Source organism: Coffea arabica, chromosome 2e, assembly GCF_036785885.1.
Source record: "Coffea arabica cultivar ET-39 chromosome 2e, Coffea Arabica ET-39 HiFi, whole genome shotgun sequence".
Lineage (NCBI taxonomy): Eukaryota > Viridiplantae > Streptophyta > Magnoliopsida > Gentianales > Rubiaceae > Coffea > Coffea arabica.
The window spans coordinates 33799262-33824987 of record NC_092313.1 but is presented as its reverse complement, the minus strand read 5'-3'; the positions used below and the strand labels follow the sequence as shown (position 1 = coordinate 33824987).

General features: G+C 38.6%; 1 protein-coding gene across 1 annotated transcript; it reads right to left on the bottom strand.

Moving 5' to 3' along the window:
* Positions 1-3389: 3389 nt before the first annotated feature.
* On the bottom strand, positions 3390-4481 carry LOC140036237 (zinc finger BED domain-containing protein RICESLEEPER 2-like). Its single transcript, XM_072077574.1, has one exon. It carries the CDS (start codon positions 4479-4481, stop codon positions 3390-3392), a length of 1092 nt encoding a protein of 363 aa, XP_071933675.1.
* Between the last annotated feature and the right edge of the window lie 21245 nt (positions 4482-25726).

Genomic DNA, 25726 nt, shown 5'->3' with positions numbered 1-25726 from the left:
TCTCCTCTTTTACAGGAGCAGGAACACAAAGTGAATTGCTCTGGACCAATCCTCCAACTTATGGTTATCTTCATTGCCCTGCTGCAACTTTAAGGAATCCGTATGTTCCAGGCTTTTAAGAGCCTATCCACGAAGCATATCCGTTGTCAATCTAGCAGGTGTCTTCTCCCTTGCAGTAATGAGTTTGGACTCCGCAGATTTCGCTTTTGGGGTCATCTTCTGCAACCGGACGTGGCCAGGTTTGTCTTGTCCAATGACTTAAGCAAATATGTCAATTCGGCCAATTGAGTCGTCAGTTTCTGGTGGAAGTTTAGCTTGCTTTTCTTTCATTTTACTTTAAAAGAAAAGCAAAATGTAGCTATTATCAGTTTCAACATGACTTAAGTAACATACAAATGCTCTTAGTTCACTTATCAAATTCTCAACCACCACACTACTCGATGGAGTCCCATCAGCATGGCTATAAAATTTATCAAACATTTCAACTCTTGTAGTAGAGCACCCCAACTCCTTTGTCTAGAAGTAGTTATATAATTTTGTTTAGTCCAACATATACAAGTGATAGTTTAACATAAAATTCTGAAAGTCATAGCACAAATATATTAGTACCATTTTGCTTCGAAGCACAGCAAATGGTTTCTTTCCAGTTGTGTGGTTCACGTTCTTCTTCTTTCGAGCCTCCTTGTTTCACTTGCTTATTTTCTGAAATTACAAATCAGACTTAAAGATTATTAGAAATTGATAGTACTGCATTTAGCTGGACTAAATGCATTAACCGGAAAACTTTTTTAAGTAACAACCATATTCCCCCATGACATTTCGAGATAATAAAACATTTGTTGTCTCTCATGTATAAAAAGATAAGAATAAAGAAAGAGACATCAGTGCTTCCCGTCACATTTGCTGGATGAAAACTTACAAGCTAAAAGTGAATAGCGGAGTAGCTATAGATTTGTAGAACTCTTACAATCAGACTAGTATCTGTAGCCAAACTGTAAGAACCCATCTGACCTGACAGAAACCTTGTGAGATATGCATTTCAAAACTGCTCCAATCCTAATTAAAGTCACACACTTATCTTCCACTTCGCTTCACTTTTCCTTTCAAGTAGATTCACCTCTTATCTTGTAATATGAGTTTTTGTGCCAAATTCTGTACACAAGTATGAAGCAAATTTGGATAGATAGAAAATGAATGCCTAATCCTTCCTATTCATCTATTTGACATTTTATCGAACAGGTTATGGACAACAAATCCATAACAAAATAGTCACATGAATCTAGTACCAGATTTTTCATCTCACGAAAAGCACTCTGGTAAAGATTGTCTGCTGAATCAGGCACTAATGCACAAAAACTCCTACAGTCCACCGTATACCCACCACATATCATTAGCTAAAAGCAATTAAGCAAACACAAAAGAATTGAAACCGAATCTAGTTTGTATCGATCAAATAGATGAAATAGTACCGGCATAATTTGATGGACACAAAAGCATGAGACAGGAATCTAGAAAGGAGAAAGTTCAATTACCACAAGTGAGATTAATTGGCTTGCCATCTTCTCAAGACTAGGGGTGCAAACGAAGCGAGTCGAATCGAGTTTTGAATTTATCGAGTCGAGTTACACCTATTTATACGCGAGCTCGAGTTCTAGCTTGAGTTCGTCGAGCTCGAAAAATAGAACTCGAGCTCGGCTTGATGTAGGAAAAGGAAAACTCGAGATCGACTCGCTTATGGCTCGCGAGCTTAGCTCGAAATCTGGCTCGTGAGCAGCTCGTGTTTCGTACGATTTTCTAGCTCGCATAAAGCTCGAAGTCAGCTCGATTTCTAGCTCGTTAGGAGCTCGAGTTCGAACTCGAAAACAGCTCGATTTTCTGGAAATTTAAGCAAGAAAACAGCATTTTTGTCCGCGTATTTTTGATAAATTTGACCATGACAACAACAATTTTTCACATATTCTTGATCTTGAGGTCTACAAATTATGCACTAATACAATCATAAATGTCCAAATGTCCACTAATACAAATTATCCAAATGTCCACAAATATCCACTAATACAAATTATCCAAATGTCCACAAGAAATCTAAAGAATACCAGCTTATTGTCCACAAAAACCAAGGCATGACATGAAGCGAGAATTTCCTGAGTGCGTCCTGGAACTTTACTCATTTTTGTCTCTAATTCCTCACAATCAATTTGTCCACCAACTCCAGAAAATTCCTAAAGGTTAAAAAAGTCATAAGAAAAATGATTTGGCCAAAATGCAAATGCCAAATACGAATTTTCAAGCTTCTAATTTTCATACTATATCATCAGATGTCAGTGTGCCAGTCTTGTCAACTCATACAACTCATATCCAACAAATATCCTGAAGTTTCATGAATATAATCACATTAGAAGACAAAAGGATACTGACAAGCATGCTAATCAAACTATATAATATAAGAGCTTTTAATAATTAGTCTCATGATACCAACAAACATGAGTTATTCAATTTGACACCCGTCATCAAACAAGTAGTGGAAACCCACCAATAAAAGGTAATCCAACATTCAATAATAAAAACCTTATCCAATTGCTCCATATGACAAGTCTGCTAACAAATACAAGCTGATCCTTACTGATATAACACAGCAACATGGTAGAGGCACCCAACTGACCCAAGCCAATACATGATTCCATTACAAACCTCCACATCTGGATACAAGACAACCCATCCTAACTAATATCATTTCAAATTCTCTTCCCAGCTAGTAAAAGAGTGTTTATGTGTTTTGCATATAGAAGTAAAACATTCACTCTCACTTTCTCCCCTTTACTAGTACTAAACATTGTTCAGTACTAGCAATGCATCCACTAATAACAGAGAACTCATATCTCGTCACACCGTATGATTGCCAAGGTAACTAAAAGTATTAAGCATGAAATAAACCATCAACAATCTTGTCTACATTGGATAAAAAATAGTAACTAGCAGCCATACACCCAAATTTGCACAAGGTCGCACTATGATAATCTACATCACAAGCAGCTCATTTGTTTGGATTTGTCGTCCAACAACCTCATATCCCGAACAAGTACAAATTCGATTACACGAAGATCAAATCCAGCATTCTAACAACTTAAGAAAAATTGATCTAACTTTCAAATTAAAAGCATTGAGGTCTTAATACCATGAGTTACAATTGGACAAAACTCTAAATAGGAAATTAAAGGTAAATTACCTCAAACATCTCCGAAGTCAAGAAATAGGCAACACAATCTCTCGTCTATCCTTCAATTTATGAAAAAACAAAAAATTAAAATAAAAGAAATTAAGAAATAGTAAGGCCGAATTTAAATATTATGTGTGATAATTTTGTATTTTAGTTACCTTTTCCCTTTTCTTCACCCGTGTAGCTTACGACACCAATCTCCAACACACATCAACATTTCTACAGTTTCTGGAGACAAGGAAGCACGGTAAGAGTCGATTACTCTGGTTCCAGCACTAAATGTAGCTTCTGAAGCTACAGTGCTTATTGGAATGGCTAAAATATCAGCAGTCATCTTGGGAAGAATCTTATATTTTGTTATGTCTTTCCACCACTTCAAGGCATCCAAATTCACGATGTCTACCGTTGAATCATCTGCAGCTATGAGGAGACCATCTTCAAAGTAGGTATCCAATTCATTCTTGATGGGTTGAACACTCTCAACGGAAGCAATATGGGTCAGAAATTCACTCATACCCGAAACATGGGACACTGATGAAGATGCACTACTGCTGCTCTTGGTTGGGTGATCATGGCCGATTAGTAGTTGAGAAGATGATCCACTTTGGCTTGAAACATGTATCTCCACATATTCATCATATAGGTTATACAAGGCTTGTCGAATCTTGCCTATATTGCTTTGCACTTCATATGAAGGATAAAGCACTGGAAAGCAATAGTTTATGACTTTCATCTTGCATCTGGGATCCAAAATAGTTGCTATAGACATTAACAAGTTACATTCTCCCCAATACTTATCAAATTTCAGCTTCATCTTTTGCACCATTGACCGGACAAAGTCATCTTCATCATCAACCTTACTGTCTAGTAGTACTTTTATCCGAAAAACTTTATTTAGATATAAATTTGCTGTCGGATAATCATTACCAGATATCACATGAGTTGCTGTCCAAAAAGCTTTTAAAATATTGCACACTTTTGAAACCTTTTCCCAATCTTTTGTGGTTGGATAGAAATCATTATTTGGCTCTCTATCTCTGTATCTTGGAAAAACATCTTGAAACTTTAGTGCACAAGTCAACATCTCATAAGTAGAATTCCACCTTGTTTTGCAGTCATAAATTAGCATTTTTTCTGGCAACTGCAGCTGGCGTACAATTTCAGCAAATTGCAAGCGTCTTCCATCTATCTTATTGATAAACTCCACACTGTCCCTGATTGTGTCAACTATTTCCCTGATTCGACTGAGTCCGTCTTGAACCATCAAATTCAGTATATGAACACAACATCTCACATGAAACAACTTTCCTTTTGCTAATAGACACTTATTTCTGAAGAAAGTGTCCTTCAAACATCTCAGTGCACTGTCATTATTTGAGGCATTATCGACTGAGATTGTATAAATCTTACTCTCAATTCCTCAATCCGTTAAACATTTGAAAATAGCATCTGCAATTTGGATGCCCCGACGTGAAGGAGGGACGTGCACAAAGTTGAGAACCCGTTTTTGCAATCTCCAGTTACTATCAATCCAATGCCCGGTTATGACCATATACTCATTTTTTTGGTTCTTGGACTTCCAAAGATCTATAGTCAAGCTGATTTTCTTGACTTTCTTTAATTGGTTCTTCAATTTTGTCTTCTCTCTTTCATAAACTGATGTGCAATCATTTTTGTTCATAGTCTGATTGATTCTTTGCCATTCGGGCATCCCTCTCTTTTGCATCAAATTGAAGCTTTCTTCCTCCACAATTGAAAATGGATGCTCGTGCATAAACAGCCATTCAGCAGTAGCTTCTCTCATGGCTGCCATATCAAATGTCCCGAAGTGAAGGTAGGTTTGAGAAGCTTCGGCAGAATTAGCAGATGGGAAATTAATCTTTGTTTGTTGTGTTGCTTTTTTTAGTTTTTGCAATCGGATAGTACATGACTTTCTATGCCTTAGCAAACTTGAAGTTGTACTAGTTTTCGTCTTCTTGAACTTTGCATGGCAATGAATACACTCCGACATGAGAGTTTTTTGATGGCCAACTTCAACATCTTTAAAGTCATCCCATGCTACTAATTTTTTCTGCCTCTTTTTTTTTTCAAAAAGCATCCAAGCCATCATCCGCAGCAGCTTCTTCCACAACTGTTTGAGTGGTTGCATGTGTATCACCTTCTAATGCTTCATCTTCACTCCCTAATTCTTCATCACCAAGAGGGAATTCCAGCTCTTCGTCAATGTTAACAGCAATACGCTTGTCAATGATATTCACCGGACTACCGGAATCACCAACTGATCTAATAATTGATGAAAACTGCTCTTGGTTGGACGTATCCATTTTATATTCTCAATTTCTTTTAACTATACCAAAAGGAAAAAAAAAGGGCATAAGCAGCATTCTTTAGTCCCAAAACAGATTACTATTACTAGGAAACAAGTTAGTAGCAGTAATTATTTTCAAGAAAGTCCATCTTCTTTTTTACTTTAATTTGGGGTGACACACATCTAAGAGAAGTCATCAAGACTAATGGGAACAGTGGATCCATCAAAAGAAGATAGCAAATAAAAAATACGCAAAGAGATTTAATTATGAGATTGAACAAAAAGAATAACACATTCTTTTTTGTCCTCACTGATTTGTACAGAACAGGAGTATGAAAATGAATCATCAATGTCATGAAGTCAAAGCCATTAGAGAGTCTTGACATTAATATACTATAATTGAGTTAGATCATCAAGAGCCCTTGAAGGCTATAGAAGGTTGAAACTGTATTTAAGTAATTCAAGCGTCAATATTGCTTCCTTTCGACTCTTAATAGTTAGAAATATGCAAATAAAAATGGAGAAAGCAGGAGAAAAGAACATTTCCACCAGTGGAATGGGAGATATGATTATCAACTAAGGATTTTAATGACAACCTTCCACAATTCCTTTGCTTCATCTAACTTATCTCATTTAAATAATTGTAGGATGGTACATGCAATAAAAGAAAGATAATCTTAATGCAAAATCCACTATCCTTTTAAAAAGAGCAAGGACTTAATTCCTGTACTAATACATTTCATATCATTCTGAAGCCGTAAGAATTAATGTTGCACATTAAAGTTACTGAAGTTTTAAAGACAACCATTGACGAACACGTGCTTTGCATTCTTTTTAATCCTTCAACTCAAAAGCTTCAAACAAGATAGTGAACCAATTTACAAGAGATACAAGGAAATCTACACTTAGCAGCTCTATTATTATATATAGATACTTAATTCAACAAATCTATAATCCAGATTAATAGAATTTTCATTATACAAATTGTTGAATTAAACGGCGGATTAAGTAGAAAGAAAAAGAAGCTGAGTACATACCTGCAAAAATCTAGGAAAAGCTCAGTGGGTTGCGCACTTGCGCTGCTGGAAAAGCTTAGACAAAGTCCAGAGAAGGGAATTCACCGGGAAGCTGGTTGGGTTCGGAAAGGCCGTCAGTCAGCCTCGATGAAGTGGTTGGGTTCGGAAAAGCTGGTTGGGTTGCCTATGTGGAGCTGGCGGAAGTGGTGGAGATGGAGCTAGTAGAAGCAGCGATGGCAGTGGCTGGCAATTAGGAGTTTGGGACTTGGGACTCGGGACTTGGGACAGTCGGCAGAGAAAGCTTGGAGGTTGTTGAGGAGCTGGCGGAAGTGGTGGAGGTGGAGCTAGCAGAGATGGCGGTGGCAGAAGTATGAATTAGGAGTTTGCAAGAGGGCCAGTCGGTCGGCGGAGCCAGAGGAAGAAGATCGATTGAAGAAAGTGAAGAAGGAAAATTAGGGAACCTAACCTAATAGAAAAAGTTGTAAATTTTAATTGATTCAGGGGTATTTTTGTAATTTCACAATGACTCGAGCCTAACGAGTGGCTCGTCGAGCTATCGAGCCTAAGAAACGAAGGCTCGAGCTCGCCTCGTTTGTCTTAATGAACGGCTCGAGCTCGGTCAACACGAGCTCGAGCCGAGCTTTGACTCGAGCTACTCGCGAGCTGCTCGCGAGCAGCTCGAGTCATCAGCAGGCCTACTCAAGACTCCCAAAGAATCCTTTCTTGATTCTTCTGCGTTTTGCTTCTTCTCTGGATACAGTTGATTTGGCCAACTCATTGTTTTCTCCCATTAACAAGACGAAGGCTTTATTGGCCTTAAGTTCAGCGACTGGGAGCGGATCCCCTCAACATCTACACTTTCAAAGGAAACCGTCACTATGTTGGTCAGGAACGAAACTGCTGCCTGGCTGCTACCCATTTTTCCCATCAACTACGTCAGAATCTGACAACAGAGAGACAGAGAGAGGGGGAGGGGGGCTGGAAATGGTGGAGCCAAAAAATGAAAATTTTGAGTAAGTGTTTTGGCCGGCAAAATGAAAATTTTGAGTATTTTACAGCAAACGAATCTTTCGCCAAAATCAAACGATGCCATTTGGTGTTTTTTTTTGGTACATCTCACATCTTCTCAAGTGTTATGTTAGGTAGTCTAAAGGCACATTATTATTTTTATATTTGATAAAATAAAAAAAATTAGAGTATATATTATTGAGTTGATAATAAGTGTCATGATAGGAGTGCTATAATGACACAAACAAGCAAGTGTCCTTATAGGCATGTCAGGAAAGGCCATTTTTGTTGTAGTGGTAGAACGATGATTTCCTTGTGTTGTTAATAGAAACATGTGCTACTAAAGTGTTTATGCACATAGTCATCATAAAAGGCCTCACATGCTACAACAAACTATAAGCATTTTATATTCACTAACACACAGGGAAAAAAAAACAACCAAAGTAAGGGAAAAACAAAATAAAAGAAAATAAGAAAGATGTTGGTAAGTGAATGCAATTTTATATGTCATGTGACTTTGTTTCATTAACACCTTTTATATATGTTTAGTTTTGAGGATGCAAAGCATAAGAAGTAGTCAGAACTACCAACATTATATATGCCTTTTGGAGCAGTTGAAAATTTTTGTTTCTACATTTACATCCTGATTGAAGAAGATATTTGCCATTTGCATCAATCTGCTTGTATTGATGGCTCAACTAGATCTATCTTGTAGTGCAGAGATGTAGCATCTAACCTGTCCAACAGGAAAATTAGTAAGCCACAAAGAAATGATCTAGAAATTTTACAACCAAAGATAAGATCTCAAAAGCTCTACTCAATCCTCAAATAGTAAAGTAAATGGATATAGAAAAGATTGTCTCACAAAATTATGATAACATTACCCACTTAAATTTCCTACGCAAACCATAAACTCAATTCTAAATGCCTCTTACTTATTGAGGACTGACACTGCCATCCTCCTTCTTAAAAATTGCATCTAGAGACTTTAACTTCAACTGAGGAAACTATATGTATGTATTTCACCATTAGAATCTGATAGCTAAAAGAAAGTTTGACGTAGTTTGTGCACATAATGTTAATGACAAATTGAGTTTTCTTCTTGATGGTGAATCTACTGCATTAGATTTAGAATTGTCTATGCTAGACAAGTGCAAGACATCACAAAAGGGAAACTTCACCAAAAGATAATATGCCAATTAAGTAGATCACGTGTTGGTAGATGATAAGGTGAATTGTTGGTGATATCCTTTGATCAGGACTTGAAACATTTGACGTAAATGAAGTCATTTAAACAAGAAAAATAAAAAAGTGAAATCAAGAAAGTATGTACGTTCAGGTACTGTATGTCTTGGTTTCAGAGACAATTAAATGAGGGAGGACAACCATTTTCTCACAACAAACTGGAGCATTGTCAGCCATAGATCCTTTTGACTTTCAATGATGGCTATTCTTTAGAGGAGAGAAAGCCAACAACATTAAAGACACAGAAAGAAAGAATTTTGCATAAAGTTGTATGACTTAGAGTATATTAATCCTAGAAAACTAATACGCAGCTCCAGTTTCAAACTATATTTGGTAAATTACTTAAAAGAATTTTGAAATCCTTCTTTGTGGGATCTAGAAGATAAAGAGAAATGAACTTTTTGCGCTATTGGAAAAAAGGAAGTTTCCACTTCCAATTCTAGGAGAATTAACAACTCATGGGTCGATTATACGTAACAAAAACTTGATGTTATATCTTTTCCTTCTGTCTAACAATTTCAAGTTAAAATTTTAGTTTTGGAAGGTGGTGGATATACTATTATCAAATAGGTTAGGCATTCAAATATTAGAAAGCTTATGGAGTAAATTGTAGCTAATTTACTGGCAATATTCTCGATGCTAATTCATGTGGTACTATTTGCTCCTAAGCGATGGTACGTGATGCCGTGTCTTCATTTGCAGCATTGGATAGTTATTTGTCTTCACAAAACAAGTAGAAGGGCTATTATATAAACTTTTGCATGAACTGAATTGGAAGCTTTATAAGTATTTTGAAGATAGACATATATTGGCAATAAGCTTCCAAGAGTCTTATTATAGTACTTTGCTTTAGGTTGTAATCTCCAAGAAGAAGCAGTAATTGGTTAGTTTGATTTTGTTTAGGGAAAATTATTTAAAACGTCCCTCACATTTTACAAGATGACTTTTTTCGTCCCTCACTTTTAAAAGTGTAATTTTACGTCCCTTACAAATTCACATTGACCAAATTTGGTCCTTACCTAGGTTTCCGACTAGTTTTTGGCTGGAATCCACTATGTGATTTGCATGTGATCATTTTTTAAAGGCAAAATTGTCAAATCAAATTTTTACATAATCTGATTTATAGTCCCTCACATTTCACAAAATGAATTTTTTGTCCCTAACATTTTACAAAATGAATTGTTTCATTTCTCACATTTCAAAAAATGAAATTTTCCATCCCTCACATTTTTCAAAATAAATTTTTTCATCCCTCATTGATCATGTGTACGAATAGCTTTTTTTCTATAAACCCACGTATATGTCCATTTGATTTTACCTGAACAGTATGAATAATGTGTAATTTATCTCTATTGGATTTCATCTAAACATGCTAATTGTAGTTATACACATGCTATTCAATAGATATATATAGGAGTTTAAAACTAATAATTTTGTTTGAAACCCATGTATATATTTACATAATTTCACAATTTGAACCTATTCAATATTTGTGACATTTCTCTTTTGGTAATAATTTATTTATTGAGTTGTATAATAATGTCATCTAATTAATGAGTCCTAACTTGAATTCTACAATTGTACTAACAAATTTCCGTTTAAATATGAAATTTCTACTCGACACTTTGAAGACCAACAGTTGAATTGCTTGCTTTGTGATTGTCTTAAAATTTGAAAGTGCCAATCACTTATTTCTTTTTGTCATACTTTTCTTTTGTTTATTTTTTCTTTCCAAATTTAATTCAATATAAACACTTGATAATATTTAGGATTAAATGTCTTCTTTATTTTCAAATTTAAAGTAAAAGAAAACGAATATAAGTGAAAAACTAACAATTTTTTAAAACCCATGTATATATCTATTTGATTTCACTTGAGCAGTACGAATAGTATGTAATATATTTCTATGTGATTTTACATGCTATTCGTACTGTTCAGATGAAATCAAATAGATATTTACATGAATTTTAAAAAAATTATTCACACACATGATCAATAAAAGATGAAAAATGTGAAGAATGAAAAAATTCATTTTGTAAAATGTAAGGGACGAAAAAATTTATTTTATGAAATGCGCGGGATTATGAATCGAATTATATAAAATTTGATTTGAAAATTTTGTCCTTAAAATATGATCACATGCAAGGCACTTGATGAATTCCGATAAAAAACTAGTCGGAAACCTAAGTAGGGACCAAATTTGATCAATGTGAATTTGTAAGAGACGTAAAATTACATTTTTAAAAGTGAGAGACGAAAAAAGTTATTTTATAAAATATGAGGGACGTTTTGAACGGTTTTTTCTTTTGTTTATTTTGGTAGTCCTCAGTATAGCTGGTGTCGGTGCAATATATACCATTTATCAGTAGATAGATAATTGGTGATATGATACCGATAAGTACAATTTATAGCTTATCGATAGACAAGGTGATATTGATTAATCCTAATTGGCAGGTGGAAACTTATCGGCTACATTCATTTGAGGTCAATCAATAATTGGCATGGAGATAATTGGTTATATCACAAGCAACTCATCAGTTATAGAAGGTGAAGGTTTGATTGGGGTTTGATTGGTAATTGGTCTTCATAAATTGGCAATTAGGAATACATCAGCCACAGTGCTAGCTCAAAGTTGAGAAAGCTAATAGGTGTGAGTAGTGAAAGTTACAGGAGAGGTTGATGATGAGGGCCAATATTTACATACTTAATGGTGCATGCAAAGACGTGTTGGCACATGTTCATTGACATAGGTGCCGATACATCAAGTATTAACAAAGGTAGAGTCGATGAATCAATTGATAAAAGAATGTATGCATCGGTTATTGGCCCTACAAATTAGAGAAGTGGTGCTTATGTTATCCCCAAAACATAGGAGTGGGTAGTTACCACTACCCATAATGGAGTTAAGGTGAATGAGGTGAATCACGAAATTGGTAGGTTCATCAGAAGAAACTGCTCTTGGTTTTTGAAGGGAACTTTCCATTATAAACATAAGCAGAAGTACCAGATTGAGGCCACCCCTTTGACTCCACAAAAATGGCAAATCTAATGTTTCTTCCCTTTTAGAAGCTTTCTTAGAATTCATAGGCTAGAGTAAGGAATTTTCAAGTTCTTTGTAGGATTATTAGGCTAAATGTTAGGATTTCGAGAATTTTTATGCAATCATTCCAATCTTATTTCATGTCTTCCAGCAAGTTCATGTTAATTTTGTATAAATCAGCAAAGTTCAAGTTGAAATATTCTTCATATTTCCAAGCACTTTTCATGATTTTTCCAGCATATTTTATGCTATATAGTTCATCAACTTTGGTTTACTTATCAACTTTTGCTATCAGCTCTTGTTCTTTCTTTCTTTCCTTGTAAACAATTACTCTAATCACGAATTTTAAGTCCTTGAGGCTACTTAAGGTGGGGCGAATTGTAGTCATCTAAGAGGTTAGAAGTTCATTGGCACAACCTCATTCACATTAGGTTTTTCTAGTTTTGCTTATATAAATCAGGTAGTATGCTATCAACTAACAACTTATCAACAATAGTTCGTTGCCTGGTAAAAGTCGACGCAAAAAATAGGTATACAGAATTGTGCATAGTTTATGCTTGTTGTATAATAATCATTGAGCATCTTACAATTGGGATTATGTTGTTGGTGGCATGTGCTCTATTTCTATCAATTTCATTTCTAATCTATGGGATTTGTAATTATTTTAAGTTTTCTAGGACCTTTCGTAATTGATTTTTATTTTTAATTTATGTAATGTTTCATTATTTTGAGTTTTCTTGGGCCTTTTTGTACTTTATTATTATTCTTAATCTATAGAATGCTTGATTATTTAAAGTCTTTTAGGGTGCTTTGTGCTTAAATTTATGTATAGAGCATAGGATATTGGTAGGTTATTTATTTATTGAGTAGGAGATGTCACCCTATAGCTAAAAGGATTGATATATAAACTACTTGTTCAGTTCCAATTGTAGTTAATGTCTTTTGTTGTTGACTGTTGGTTTATTTTCTTAGTTGAATATGCTGTATTTATATCAATCTTATTTTAATCTATGGAATCTTTAATGATTTCAAGTTTTCTGACACCTTTTTAGTTAACTTTGTCTGTTCAGTATAAGTTATTGGTTTGTTGGTTTATTTATTCAATGAAACGAGTGAACATTGAGCTTATTTAGTGCAGAGTTGGCCTTTAAATTACATGCATCATAGTTAGAATTTTAATTTTTTAAGTTTTGCAAATTCTTTATTATTTATTCTACTTACTGATGGTAGTATTTTTATGAAAAAATATATATTCTATCATTGGGACAACAACACACAATAGATTCAACCAACTTTCAATGCAAAAGAAAGCCAAATGAGAACCAAGATGTTGAGGTCAAACACTAAAAAATCAAATGAAACAAAAAAGAATCCAATCGGTCTTAGATAGAGAGTAAATAGAATTTTGTAAAGGAAACTGGAGTAGCATAGGCTACTAAATTTTTCCTTCAGGGTGTAATGATTTGATGCAAAATACCTAATCAGCCAACCTAGTGATATGCTTTAAACATCCATGCAAAGACAAGATTTGTGAAACAATCAGCATATGTAATAGTTTTATCTACGTAAATATGCATAGCTTATTAATACCCAGGTATTACAGCTTTTACTATTCATTCATCTTCTTCGCTCAAGAAATTGCCATATATATTAAATGCATATTATAGGTTTTGCTATTCATTTTTTTAATTCTTACACAATGCACTAAACTGACCAGCCTAAATTCTTCAAAATGTATATATTTAACCACTAAACACTTAGTCTTGGCAATGTGAGGCCCCTTTTATAACTAGTAACTTGTCTAAGTGAACAGTTCACCGAATTGAACTTTTGAACCATCAGACCGAGTAGGATTCGATAACTATAAGGGAGGATAGTTTGATCAAGACATTGGACCATTGGTATTACACTTTGTTCCTTTTGAATTAATCCCAATTTAGTGTTTTAAAGTAGTTCAAATCTCAATTTGGCCTTTTGAACTTAAAAAAGTCTTGATATATATGGTTGTCTACGATGGCAAAATATCTCAATTTGGTTCTTACCTTTCCTAAGTGGTCTATAAGACAAAAATATCGATATTTGTAATTGTTAGATCTGATCACAAGAAATTAGCAAAAGGATTCTTGGCAATCTCGAAAGACAAATAACGAAGAAAAATTAAAAATAACAGAGACACTAAAATTTACGTGGTTTGATAAAATTGATCTGCATTGATCAACGAATTCCTGCAAGCACACAGGGTTAATCATAGTAATAAATTATCTGGATATTTCAGGGGTTGAACCCATAGGAACGAGTTAATTTTTTACTTTAATTATTCTAACAAAATAACAAAGTTAAATTCAACGAGTTATATTTTCTAAATAAGGAATAAAATAATAATCAATTTAAATAAAATAGTGGTGAGAAAACAATAAACGCGGTCCTAGGGTTTCAGGTTTTAATCCAGAATTTAAGTCACTCATCTAGTTAATTTCTCAACAAATCATGAACGTATCACACAATTGTATTTTAAATTATCTTTCGATATACCTAAAGTGTGCCTAATTAAATCTTATGTCTCTCTCGAGATTGCAAGCATCCAATTAAATCCTTTAAGAATTTTGGTGATGTAAGTGCATCATACAAATCGTAACCTATTCTCGTGATTAGACTAAGTATGTTTATCTATTTAGTACACAGTTTTATATCCCTTCTCAATTCAATACAAGCCCTAAGAGCATGCCTATGGTGGTTAATCACAAATGTGTAATTAAATCAAGATAGATAAATCATGGCAAAAGATAAGAAATTAAACTAGAAAAATAAATCAAATTCCTGCATAAAAATCCTAACCATGGAGACAATTTAGTTCAACATAATTAAAAAAAATTAAAATCACAAATTTAAAGAGTTGCTACAAAGATAAGAAAAAGAATAGGAAAATTTCTTAGTTACTTGCTCCAATCTTCTCCTTGCACGCTCCTTGATTCGCCTCCGCTTAATCTTGATCTCTCAAGAATAAACTACGCAAATATGTTAAAATTAGACTAGACTAATTTTTTCCACCTAAAAACGACGTAAAGAATCCCTATTTATAGTTTCTTGAAGATGTATCATAAATAGGGTAGGAATAGCCTTTATTGGAGTTGAAAAATCGCATTTTCACCCATTTTTTCGATGAAGACTAGCCCAATGACTGATGTTTGGCATAGTCATTGGGCCAAGCTCAATGCACAAAAGAATCTGGAGATGTTCGGCATGAAGTTCCTCGAGATGTCCGGTGCCGGTCATAGATCCCTCCGTGGATTGGTACTGTGACAGCCCCACCTTCCCCTAAGGCGAACCAAAGGGGTTAGCGGACTGCCTGCCCACCTCTCGTCAGGACTAACGAGCAGTTACACGCGATCTAAAACGTTTCGGGAAAGTAAAAGCGCGCTCGAACAAGCCACAAGAACCAAAATAAAAAAAAAATGAAAATCGAAGCCGCTGAAGAACAGTACCGGCCATGTCAGAATCCGAAGTTCGACCAGACATCAATCCAACATATATACATCGAAATTTAACATTTACAAGCCAAAGCGGTATACCAAAATATCCAACAAGTTCATACATGTGCAATTAGCCCAATACAAACCAACCATTGGTTGAAACAAAACACTTAGGGTTTTCACCCTCAAGGAGCTAATCAAAATAGGCATTTACATGAGCTCAACTTGACAACCAACTAGCACAACCTTTCCCAAAATAGTCATTTTCCCTGTAAGGAAAACAAATGGAACGGAGTGAGCTAAAGCTCAGTGAGCAACTATCACATAATCAACAAAGATCACTTAACCTTAAACTTTCATCTCAAGTACGCAATTAAGAAATAAAACAAGTCGGTAAAAGGATACGGACGGCTCTCAAGAGCCCATTTCCACGCTTACATTCTTGATCCAACCTCATTGACCCTCCGTCAATGTGTAAGAATACCCGACCGTAGACCTCACTTCACTTCCATTCCTTCCACCCAACATACCCCAACCGGGCCCGCACTCCAAGCAGTAGCTTTAGGTGATACTCGAGTACACCGGAACCAAGGGTCTCATTACCACAAGATTCCCATTTCAGTCCCCGTGGCTAGTCAATTTTCACGACCAAGCCCTTGCTGGCTCGATTCAAGTGACTACCAACGGGGTCGAGCTCAGTAATACAGTAGGGCCGTTGGATACTAGTCCAACCGACACCCAAACAGTTTCCCATGAATGGAATTCAATATCTCATATAGCAGGTGCAGTATTACAGTGAAACGGTAAACAGTCATTAACAAGATAAAAAGGATGAGGGCGGTCAAGTACACCCTCACCTTAACCATTTCCAATAGCCAAACAAGCCTTCAAGGCATCACAATCACATATAGCAAAGCCACATTATAAACATTCAAGTGAGTAGTATACTCACCAATCAAGTAGGTGATGTTTCATGCACCGTCGTTAAAAGGACGTCGTGAACCCCCGTCACGTCCTAAAACATACAAACAAATACAATGAGACTCGATAACGAGTCATAAATCACTGCCAATCACAACCCCAATAGGGTTTCATAAACATATACAAGCATCATAGGTAACCAGAAATTTCAGAAATGTAACTAACTTGGCCCTGAAAAAAAAATAGTTTTGTCCTCAGTTTGCGGTAATGGCACAAATTGCACTACGCTTATCGGATGAGGGTGTAAGACCCACCGTTTCGAAGCTAAGAAACAGGGCTACAACAATGTAGAAGGTCACTCAGTCCAATTCCTAGCACAACTAGGTCAAATATGCAAAATACCAAACCAGAACCTTAATTGCAGGTTTACAAAATATACTATGCTGTAATTAGTCCAACTCAGTCTATACAAGTCCAAATTCATTGATTCCAAAGGAATACGGTAGCTAAGACATCAAGATACATTTCATCAGAAGGCCTCAACAACCAAATCCAAAGCAATTCCAGCCAAAACCACCAATTACAGACGCAGTTCTTACATCCTGATGAACCCAGAACAGCAATAGTAATTTCGGTTTATCTCATTCTACACTACTCCGATTGACTTGAAATTTTACAGGCACCTCTAACACATCAATACCTACAACTTTCATGTTTTAAGCCAAGGCCAATTCGGCCTCTAACCATGAGATACAAAACCGGCCAGAATTGGGGATATAAAACCCTAACTTTCTCAAATTCCTTCCAAACCAGAAATTGGTTACAATTATCTATCATATACACCTACTAGAGTCATTAAACATCAATTCCCATCATCAAGGATAGCCACAACATCACATTCATATTAAACCAGAAAATTCATCAATAAATTGAAAACTTCACCAATTCATCTCAAACCAAGAAATAAACCACAAATTTCAGCACTTTAGCTACCACTAAGCACAACTTAAGATTCATTAAGTGTAGGAGGAAGTTCAATCACCACTCACCTAGTAAACAAGAGAGGGAGAGTTGTTGGACACCTTAGCTTCCTTAAACACTTCACCAAATCACTTACTAGTACCAAATGGAGAGATTTTATGGAGTAGAAACAAGATCAAGCAATTGTTTTGGAGGATTTGAGCTAGATGGTAGCCAAGATTTTGAAGAGTTTTCTTCCTTCTTAAGCTCAAGGTGGCCGGCCAAGATAGAGAAGAAAATGGTGATTTTTGGTTAGTTTTTGGTTTATTTATTCAAAGGGTAAAACATTGAATAGTAGTCAAAAAGTTACCACCAATCCCAACATGACAAGTGTCACTTCATTAATGCATTCCTATCCTTCTTGTTTCCTCTCACATCAATCACTTCACATCCTCTACTTATCTCTTAACACCCGATAAATTTCAACCAGTATCCAAAACTTAACCTTATTGGCCGAATTTTTCCGAACTTTCGCACTAGTGGGTCCCACGTCCATTATATATCCGTAATTTTTCAAAAACTATCCAATGCTAGAAAAATCATCTAAAAACTATAATTACTCATAAAATTCACCAAAAAAAAATTTCCTAAGCTAGAAAATGCAGAAAACATGCCATTAAAGGGGAAAAACCCTAGGAAAAATATTAGAGTAATTTACGGGTTCTCACACTCTCTCCCCCTTAAAAGAATTTCGTCCTCGAAATTTCTCACCTTAACTCCCAAAAAGGTTTGGGTATTTCTTTCGCATCTCTTCTTCCACTTTCCAAGTAGCTTCCTCTATCCCATGGTTTCTCCATAGCACTTTTACCAACGGAATCTGTTTGTTTCTGAGTTCTTTGACTTTCCGGTCAAGCACTTGGACAGGTTTCTCTTCGTAAGCAAGCGATTCGTCTACTTCAACCTCCTCCGGTTGTAATACATGAGATGGGTCGGGATGATACTTCTTTAGCATCGAAACGTGGAACACATCGTGAACTCGAGAGAGACTGGATGGCAGTTCTAATCGATACGCGACCGCTCCTACCCTCTGGAGGATCTTGTAGGGTCCGACGTACCGCGGTTGGAGCTTCTTTCTTTTGCCCGCTGTAACACTTCGTAAGGGTGTGATCTTGAGGAACACATGGTCTCCAACTTCAAACTCCAAGTCCTTTCTTCGGTTATCCGCATAGCTCTTTTGTCGACTCTGAGCTGTTTGAAGTCGTTGCCGTATCAACTTGACCTTCTCTTGAGCCTCTTCCATCCATGGAATAGTTGCCGGGTCTAGTGCTTTCTTTTCGCCAACTTCGTCCCAATAAATCGGTGACCGGCACTTTCGTCCGTATAGAGCTTCATATGGAGCCATTTGGATCGACGAATGGAAACTGTTGTTGTACGCAAACTCTACTAAGGTCATGTGTTGACCTCAGTTGCCACCAAAATCCAGAATGCAAGTTCGTAGCATGTCCTCGAGAGTTTGAATTGTCCGCTCTGACTGTCCATCCGTCTGAGGGTGATAGGTCGTGCTCAAATTGAGTTTAGTCCCCAGGGTTTCTTGAAATTTCTGCCAAAACCGAGATACGAATCGTGGATCCCGGTCGGAGACGATGCTCACAGGCACGCCGTGTAGCCTTACGATTTCGTCCATGTACAGTCGGGCCAACTTGTCCATGGAATACTTCATGTTCACCGGCAAGAAATGGGCCGACTTGGTTAATCGATCAACGATCACCCACACGGCATCATGTCCTCTTTGCGTCCTCGGTAACCCGGAAACGAAGTCCATCGTGATGTTTTCCCACTTCCACTCGGGTATCTCCAAGGGTTGTAATAGACCCGATGGTTTTTGATGCTCTGCTTTCACCTGCTGGCAAATGAGACATTTTTGCACGTACCGAGCGATTTCCCTCTTCATATTGTCCCACCAATAGGTTCCTTTCAGGTCCTGGTACATCTTGCTGCTGCCCGAATGGATTGTATACTTGGACCGATGAGCTTCCTCCAGAATTTCCGTTTTCAACGATTCATCATTCGGTACCACTAGTCGGTTTCGATATTTCAAAATGCCCTCAGGACTAAAATTGAAGTCCGTTGTTTCTCCCTTTTCCACCTTCTCTCCCCACTTCCGTACCATCAAATCTTCGTTTTGCGCCTCTTTAATGTGTTCCAGTAGAGTGGAGGTCACCCTAACATTGCTCAATAGCACCTTATGGCTCCCAAGATAGGGTCTCCACTCACATACGGATTCTAATAAGTCCCACTCTTTAATCATCAACCCTGCTACTTGCACCTTACGACTCAAGGCATCGGCTACCACATTAGCCTTTCCCGGATGGTAGTTGATTGTGCAGTCGTAGTCTTCCAAAAATTCCATCCACCGTCGCTGCCTCATGTTCAATTCCTTCTGGGAGAAGAGGTACCTAAGACTTTTGTGATCCGAGTACACTTTGAAGGTTACCCCATATAGGTAATGCCTCCACTTTTTCAGTGCAAAAACCACTGCGGCTAGTTCCAGATCGTGGGTCGGGTAATTCTGCTCGTGAAGCTTCAACTTTCTAGAGGCAAAAGAGATCACATTACGGTTCTGCATCAAAACGCACCCCAGGCCTTCTCGCGACGCATCTGCATACACCGCGAACCCGTCCACTCCATTTGGTAAGACCAGTACCGGAGCCGTGGTCAATCTTCTCTTTAATTCCTGAAAACTTGTCTCGCATCGGGCGTTCCAAACAAACCGACCATGCTTCTTCGTCAGGTCAGTTAAAGGTCCTGCTAATTTGGAGAAATCTTTAATAAAACGTCGGTAGTACCCAGCTAGCCCTAGAAAGCTGCGAATTTCTGTGGGATTTTCTGACCTCTTCCAATTTGTCACGGCCTCTACCTTTGCCGGGTCCACCGAAATACCTTCGTGGGAGATTACGTGCCCAAGGAATGCTACTTTCTCCAACCAGAACTCGCATTTACTGAACTTGGCGTACAACTGATGTTCCCTTAACGTCTGTAACACCACTCTCAAATGCTCCTCATGCTCCTCGCGTGTCTTAGAATAGACCAAAATGTCATCAATGAACACAACGATAAATCGGTCTAGATAGGGTTTGAAAACCCCATGCATTAGGTCCATAAAGGCGGCGGGAGCATTGGTCAGTCCAAAGGGCATAACGGCGAACTCGTAATGCCCATATCTCGAGTTGAAAGCAGTTTTCGGAATATCCTCCTTCCTAATTAACAACTGATAATATCCTTGTCGGAGGTCCAACTTTGAGAAGACCACTGTTCCTTGCAGCTGGTCGAACAACTCGTCGATGTGGGGCAGTGGATATTTATTCTTGATCGTAACATTGTTCAGACCCCGGTAGTCAATACACATCCTCAAGGTTCCGTCCTTTTTCTTCACAAATAGGACAGGAGCTCCCCAAGGAGACCCACTCTCATGAATGAATCCCTGCTCCAAAAGATCTTGTAATTGCAACTTAAACTCCTTAAGTTCCGCAGGCGCCATTCGGTAAGGGGTTTTTGAGATAGGTGAGGTTCCAGGTAACAGATCTATTTGGAATTCTATCTCCCGTTCTGGAGGTAAAGCTACTAACTCATCAGGGAATACATCCGGAAATTCCCTCACTACGGCCACGTCTTCCACTTTTAACTTATCCGTAGGGGTGTTAATCAAAAAGGCCAAAAATCCTTGCGCCCCTCTACTTATCAGTTTCGTAGCTCGAATGCCCGAAATTAAAGCAGATGAAGCTAACCTACCCCTTATATCCAACCTTAAGGTTGCCTCGCCAGGAATGCGAAATTCTACCACCTTCGTTTTACAATCCAGTTGGGCGTTATATTTGGCTAGCCAGTCCATACCCAGAATCACGTCATACCCCTTAATGGACAAACTTATCAGGTCTCCTAAAAATCTCTTTTCACCTACCCATACATCACAATCCCTATAAACCATACTAGTCACCAAACGTTGATTTCCCGCAGGTGTACTAACTTCTAGGTCGTATGGTAAACTAGCAGGTTTTATATCGATGCCACACATGAAATCAGGGTTAACAAACGAATGAGTGGCACCAGGATCAATTAAAACTTTGGCAAAGCGGTGGAAAATAGGGATCGTACCTTCTACGACTTCTGAAGACTTTGGAACCTGATGGGGCTCTAAGGAATACACCCTAGCTGGCACTTTAGGTTTGGACCCATCTCCCTTTGCTGGTCCAGCATTGGTCCTCGGCAGTGGTTGGCTTCCCTTTCCATCTTGTTTCAGGACCGGGCAAGTAGCCAATTGGTGGTCTGCGCTTCCACAACGCAGACATTTGCCTTGTTTCCTCCAGCAGTTATCTTCGGTGTGGTTTGGCTTCCCGCAATGCCCGCAGGGACCACGAGGTGCTGAAGCCGAGCCACTCTGAGCATTTCCCCTTTGTCCTCGCCCAGCTTGGCCACCCCTGAATGGAGTCCTTCTACCTGAACCAGATTGTCGACCACCTCCCGTTCCTCGTCCAAATTTAGAGGGAGTGCTCTTCTCACCCTGTCCAGAACTACTCCCAGGAAAGCCACGCTTCTTCGCCTGAAAGTTCCGGACCTGCAACCGTGCACTTTCAACTCGTTGGGCCTTTTCTACAACCTCGCTAAACGCAGTGATTTGAGCCACCGCGAGGTCTTTCTGAATCTCAACATTCAAACCCTGAATAAAGCGCCTAATCCGTCGTTGTTCCGTCATGATTAACTCAGGCGCAAACTTGGACAGGCGGGTGAATTGACTCTCATATTCCGCCACAGTTCGACCCCCTTGGTGGAGCCTAATAAACTCGTCCTCCTTCCTCTCCTGGACTAGAGGAGGGAAAAACTTCGCATTAAACTCTCGGATGAAGTTCACCCAAGTCCTGGGCGTCTGCTCCCTTTCCCATTTCTGTCGGATTACGTTCCACCAGGAACGGGCCGCCCCCTCAAGCTGGAACACGGCAAAAGTCACCTGCCGTTTGTCAGGGTAGTGTAGGGCTGCAAATATATCAACCATCTTTTCAAGCCATCTTTCGGCAACGTCCGGGTCTGGTCCCCCAACAAACTTTGGCGGGGCAAACTTTTGAAAGCATTCGAGAGCTCTATCTTCGCTCTCGACATGATGCCCAGGGTTTTCGGGGTTTCCAGGATTAGGGTTTGGGTTCTGGCCTTGTTGTTGCACTACTTGTGCAAGAAAGTTTGTCATTTGCTGCATAGCAGCAGCTATTTGCATATTAGGGTCTGCTTGTGGTTCAAGATTGGGTCCAGTAGAGGTTTCCCCCGTACCCCTAACCGGTGTGGGTTGTCTAGTTCCGCGCCCACGTCCCCGACCACTCCGTGTACCTTCCATAAGTTTTACTTGGTCTAGGCAAGAATACTAAACCAAAGTAGTAACAAGGCATGTAAGTAACACTCAAAACTTTCACAATAACACATATTTATACATTCCAAACATGATCACAAACGTATATATACAAGCCAAGCAAGATCAAGCCATACACATATATACAATCAGTCGAGTCAAGTACAGGCAAGTCAGAAACAAACATAGACGATCCCCCGAGGAATGGCCTTATCAAAAGAAATTTACACGTAGCTAATCCAACAATCAAAACGATTAGCTAAGGCTCTATCCCTATCCCTATGTACATACAAAACCACCAAACTATCCCCAAAAGAAGCCTAGAAGTCAAGGCCTAGTCAGTTGCCGGGCTCTGGGACCCAGGCGACGGGGTAGACTCCTCCCCAGCCTCGATCCCCACACACGAAGCCTCGTCACTATCCTCCTCAAGGCCATCGTCACAAAGATTAAGGATCGACTCAGCGCGACCCCTGACTTTACGAGCTCGCTTAATCTCGCGCTCTCATGCCTCCCTCAGTTGAGCGCAGAGGTCGTCAACCCTATCCTCGACCTCAAGCACGTCGTATTCTAGCTCTTTAATACGTGCAGCTTGCTTCTCGTTGGTCGCCCTAACCTGGGTCACCTCGGCCTCAATTCGAGTATTCTCTCTAGCCAACACCTTACGCTCCTTGTCCAGAGCAAACACGAGAGCGTTCGGATAGGCATACTTCTGTTTACACGCACACCGTCGGAGACGGTTAGACGGGCTCCAACGAGTAACGGCCCCTCCTGGTCGTATCTGATATGGGATCACTGGGAGTGCTCTGCGAGGTCTCACGCCCGAAGAACTAGCACTAGGTTCACCCTGTCCGGCCATCCTACACCACAAGAACAATTAACCATAAATATAAGCTTAAAGGCCATAAACAACAAATCCTCAAATCAAGCATTCCTATAACACCCAGGCTAATTCAAACCTAGGCTCTGATACCACCTGTGACAGGCCCACCTTCCCCTAAGGCGAACCAAAGGGGTTAGCGGACTGCCTGCCCAGCTCTCGCCAGGACTAACGAGCAGTTACACGCGATCTAAAACGTTTCGGGAAAGTAAAAGCGCGCTCGAACAAGCCACAAGAACCAAAATAAAAAAAAATGAAAAATCGAAGCCGCTGAAGAACAGTACCGGCCATGTCAGAATCCGGAGTTCAACCAGACATCAATCCAACATATATACATCGAAATTTAACATTTACAAGCCAAAGCGGTATACCAAAATATCCAACAAGTTCATACATGTGCAATTAGCCCAATACAAACCAACCATTGGTTGAAACAAAACACTTAGGGTTTTCACCCTCAAGGACCTAATCAAAATAGGCATTTACATGAGCTCAACTTGACAACCAACTAGCACAACCTTTCCCAAAATAGTCATTTTCCCTGTAAGGAAAACAAATGGAACGGAGTGAGCTAAAGCTCAGTGAGCAACTATCACATAATCAACAAAGATCACTTAACCTTAAACTTTCATCTCAAGTACACAATTAAGAAATAAAACAAGTCGGTAAAAGGATACGGACGGCTCTCAAGAGCCCATTTCCACGCTTACATTCTTGATCCAACCTCATTGACCCTCCGTCAATGTGTAAGAATACCCGACCGTAGACCTCACTTCACTTCCATTCCTTCCACCCAACATACCCCAACCGGGCCCGCACTCCAAGCAGTAGCTTTAGGTGATACTCGAGTACACCGGAACCAAGGGTCTCATTACCACAAGATTCCCATTTCAGTCCCCGTGGCTAGTCAATTTTCACGACCAAGCCCTCGCTGGCTCGATTCAAGTGACTACCAACGGGGTCGAGCTCAGTAATACAGTAGGGCCGTTGGATACTAGTCCAACCGACACCCAAACAGTTTCCCATGAATGGAATTCAATATCTCATATAGCAGGTGCAGTATTACAGTGAAACGGTAAACAGTCATTAACAAGATAAAAAGGATGAGGGCGGTCAAGTACACCCTCACCTTAACCATTTCCAATAGCCAAACAAGCCTTCAAGGCATCACAATCACATATAGCAAAGCCACATTATAAACATTCAAGTGAGTAGTATACTCACCAATCAAGTAGGTGATGTTTCATGCACCGTCGTTAAAAGGACGTCGTGAACCCCCGTCACGTCCTAAAACATACAAACAAATACAATGAGACTCGATAACGAGTCATAAAGCACTGCCAATCACAACCCCAATAGGGTTTCATAAACATATACAAGCATCATAGGTAACCAGAAATTTCAGAAATGTAACTAACTTGGCCCTGAAAAAAAAACAGTTTTGTCCTCAGTTTGCGGTAATGGTACAAATTGCACTACGCTTATCGGATGAGGGTGTAAGACCCACCGTTTCGAAGCTAAGAAACAGGGCTACAACAATGTAGAAGGTCACTCAGTCCAATTCCTAGCACAACTAGGTCAAATATGCAAAATACCAAACCAGCACCTTAATTGCAGGTTTACAAAATACACTATGCTGTAATTAGTCCAACTCAGTCTATACAAGTCCAAATTCATTGATTCCAAAGGCATACGGTAGCTAAGACATCAAGATACATTTCATCAGAAGGCCTCAACAACCAAATCCAAAGCAATTCCAGCCAAAACCACCAATTACAGACGCAGTTCTTACATCCTGATGAACCCAGAACAGCAATAGTAATTTCGGTTTATCTCATTCTACACTACTCCGATTGACCTGAAATTTTACAGGCACCTCTAACACATCAATACCTACAACTTTCATGTTTTAAACCAAGGCCAATTCGGTCTCTAACCATGAGATACAAAACCGGCCAGAATTGGGGATATAAAACCCTAACTTTCTCAAATTCCTTCCAAACCAGAAATTGGTTACAATTATCTATCATATACACCTACTAGAGTCATTAAACATCAATTCCCATCATCAAGGATAGCCACAACATCACATTCATATTAAACCAGAAAATTCATCAATAAATTGAAAACTTCACCAATTCATCTCAAACCAAGAAATAAATCACAAATTTCAGCACTTTAGCTACCACTAAGCACAACTTAAGATTCATTAAGTGTAGGAGGAAGTTCAATCACCACTCACCTAGTAAACAAGAGAGGGAGAGTTGTTGGA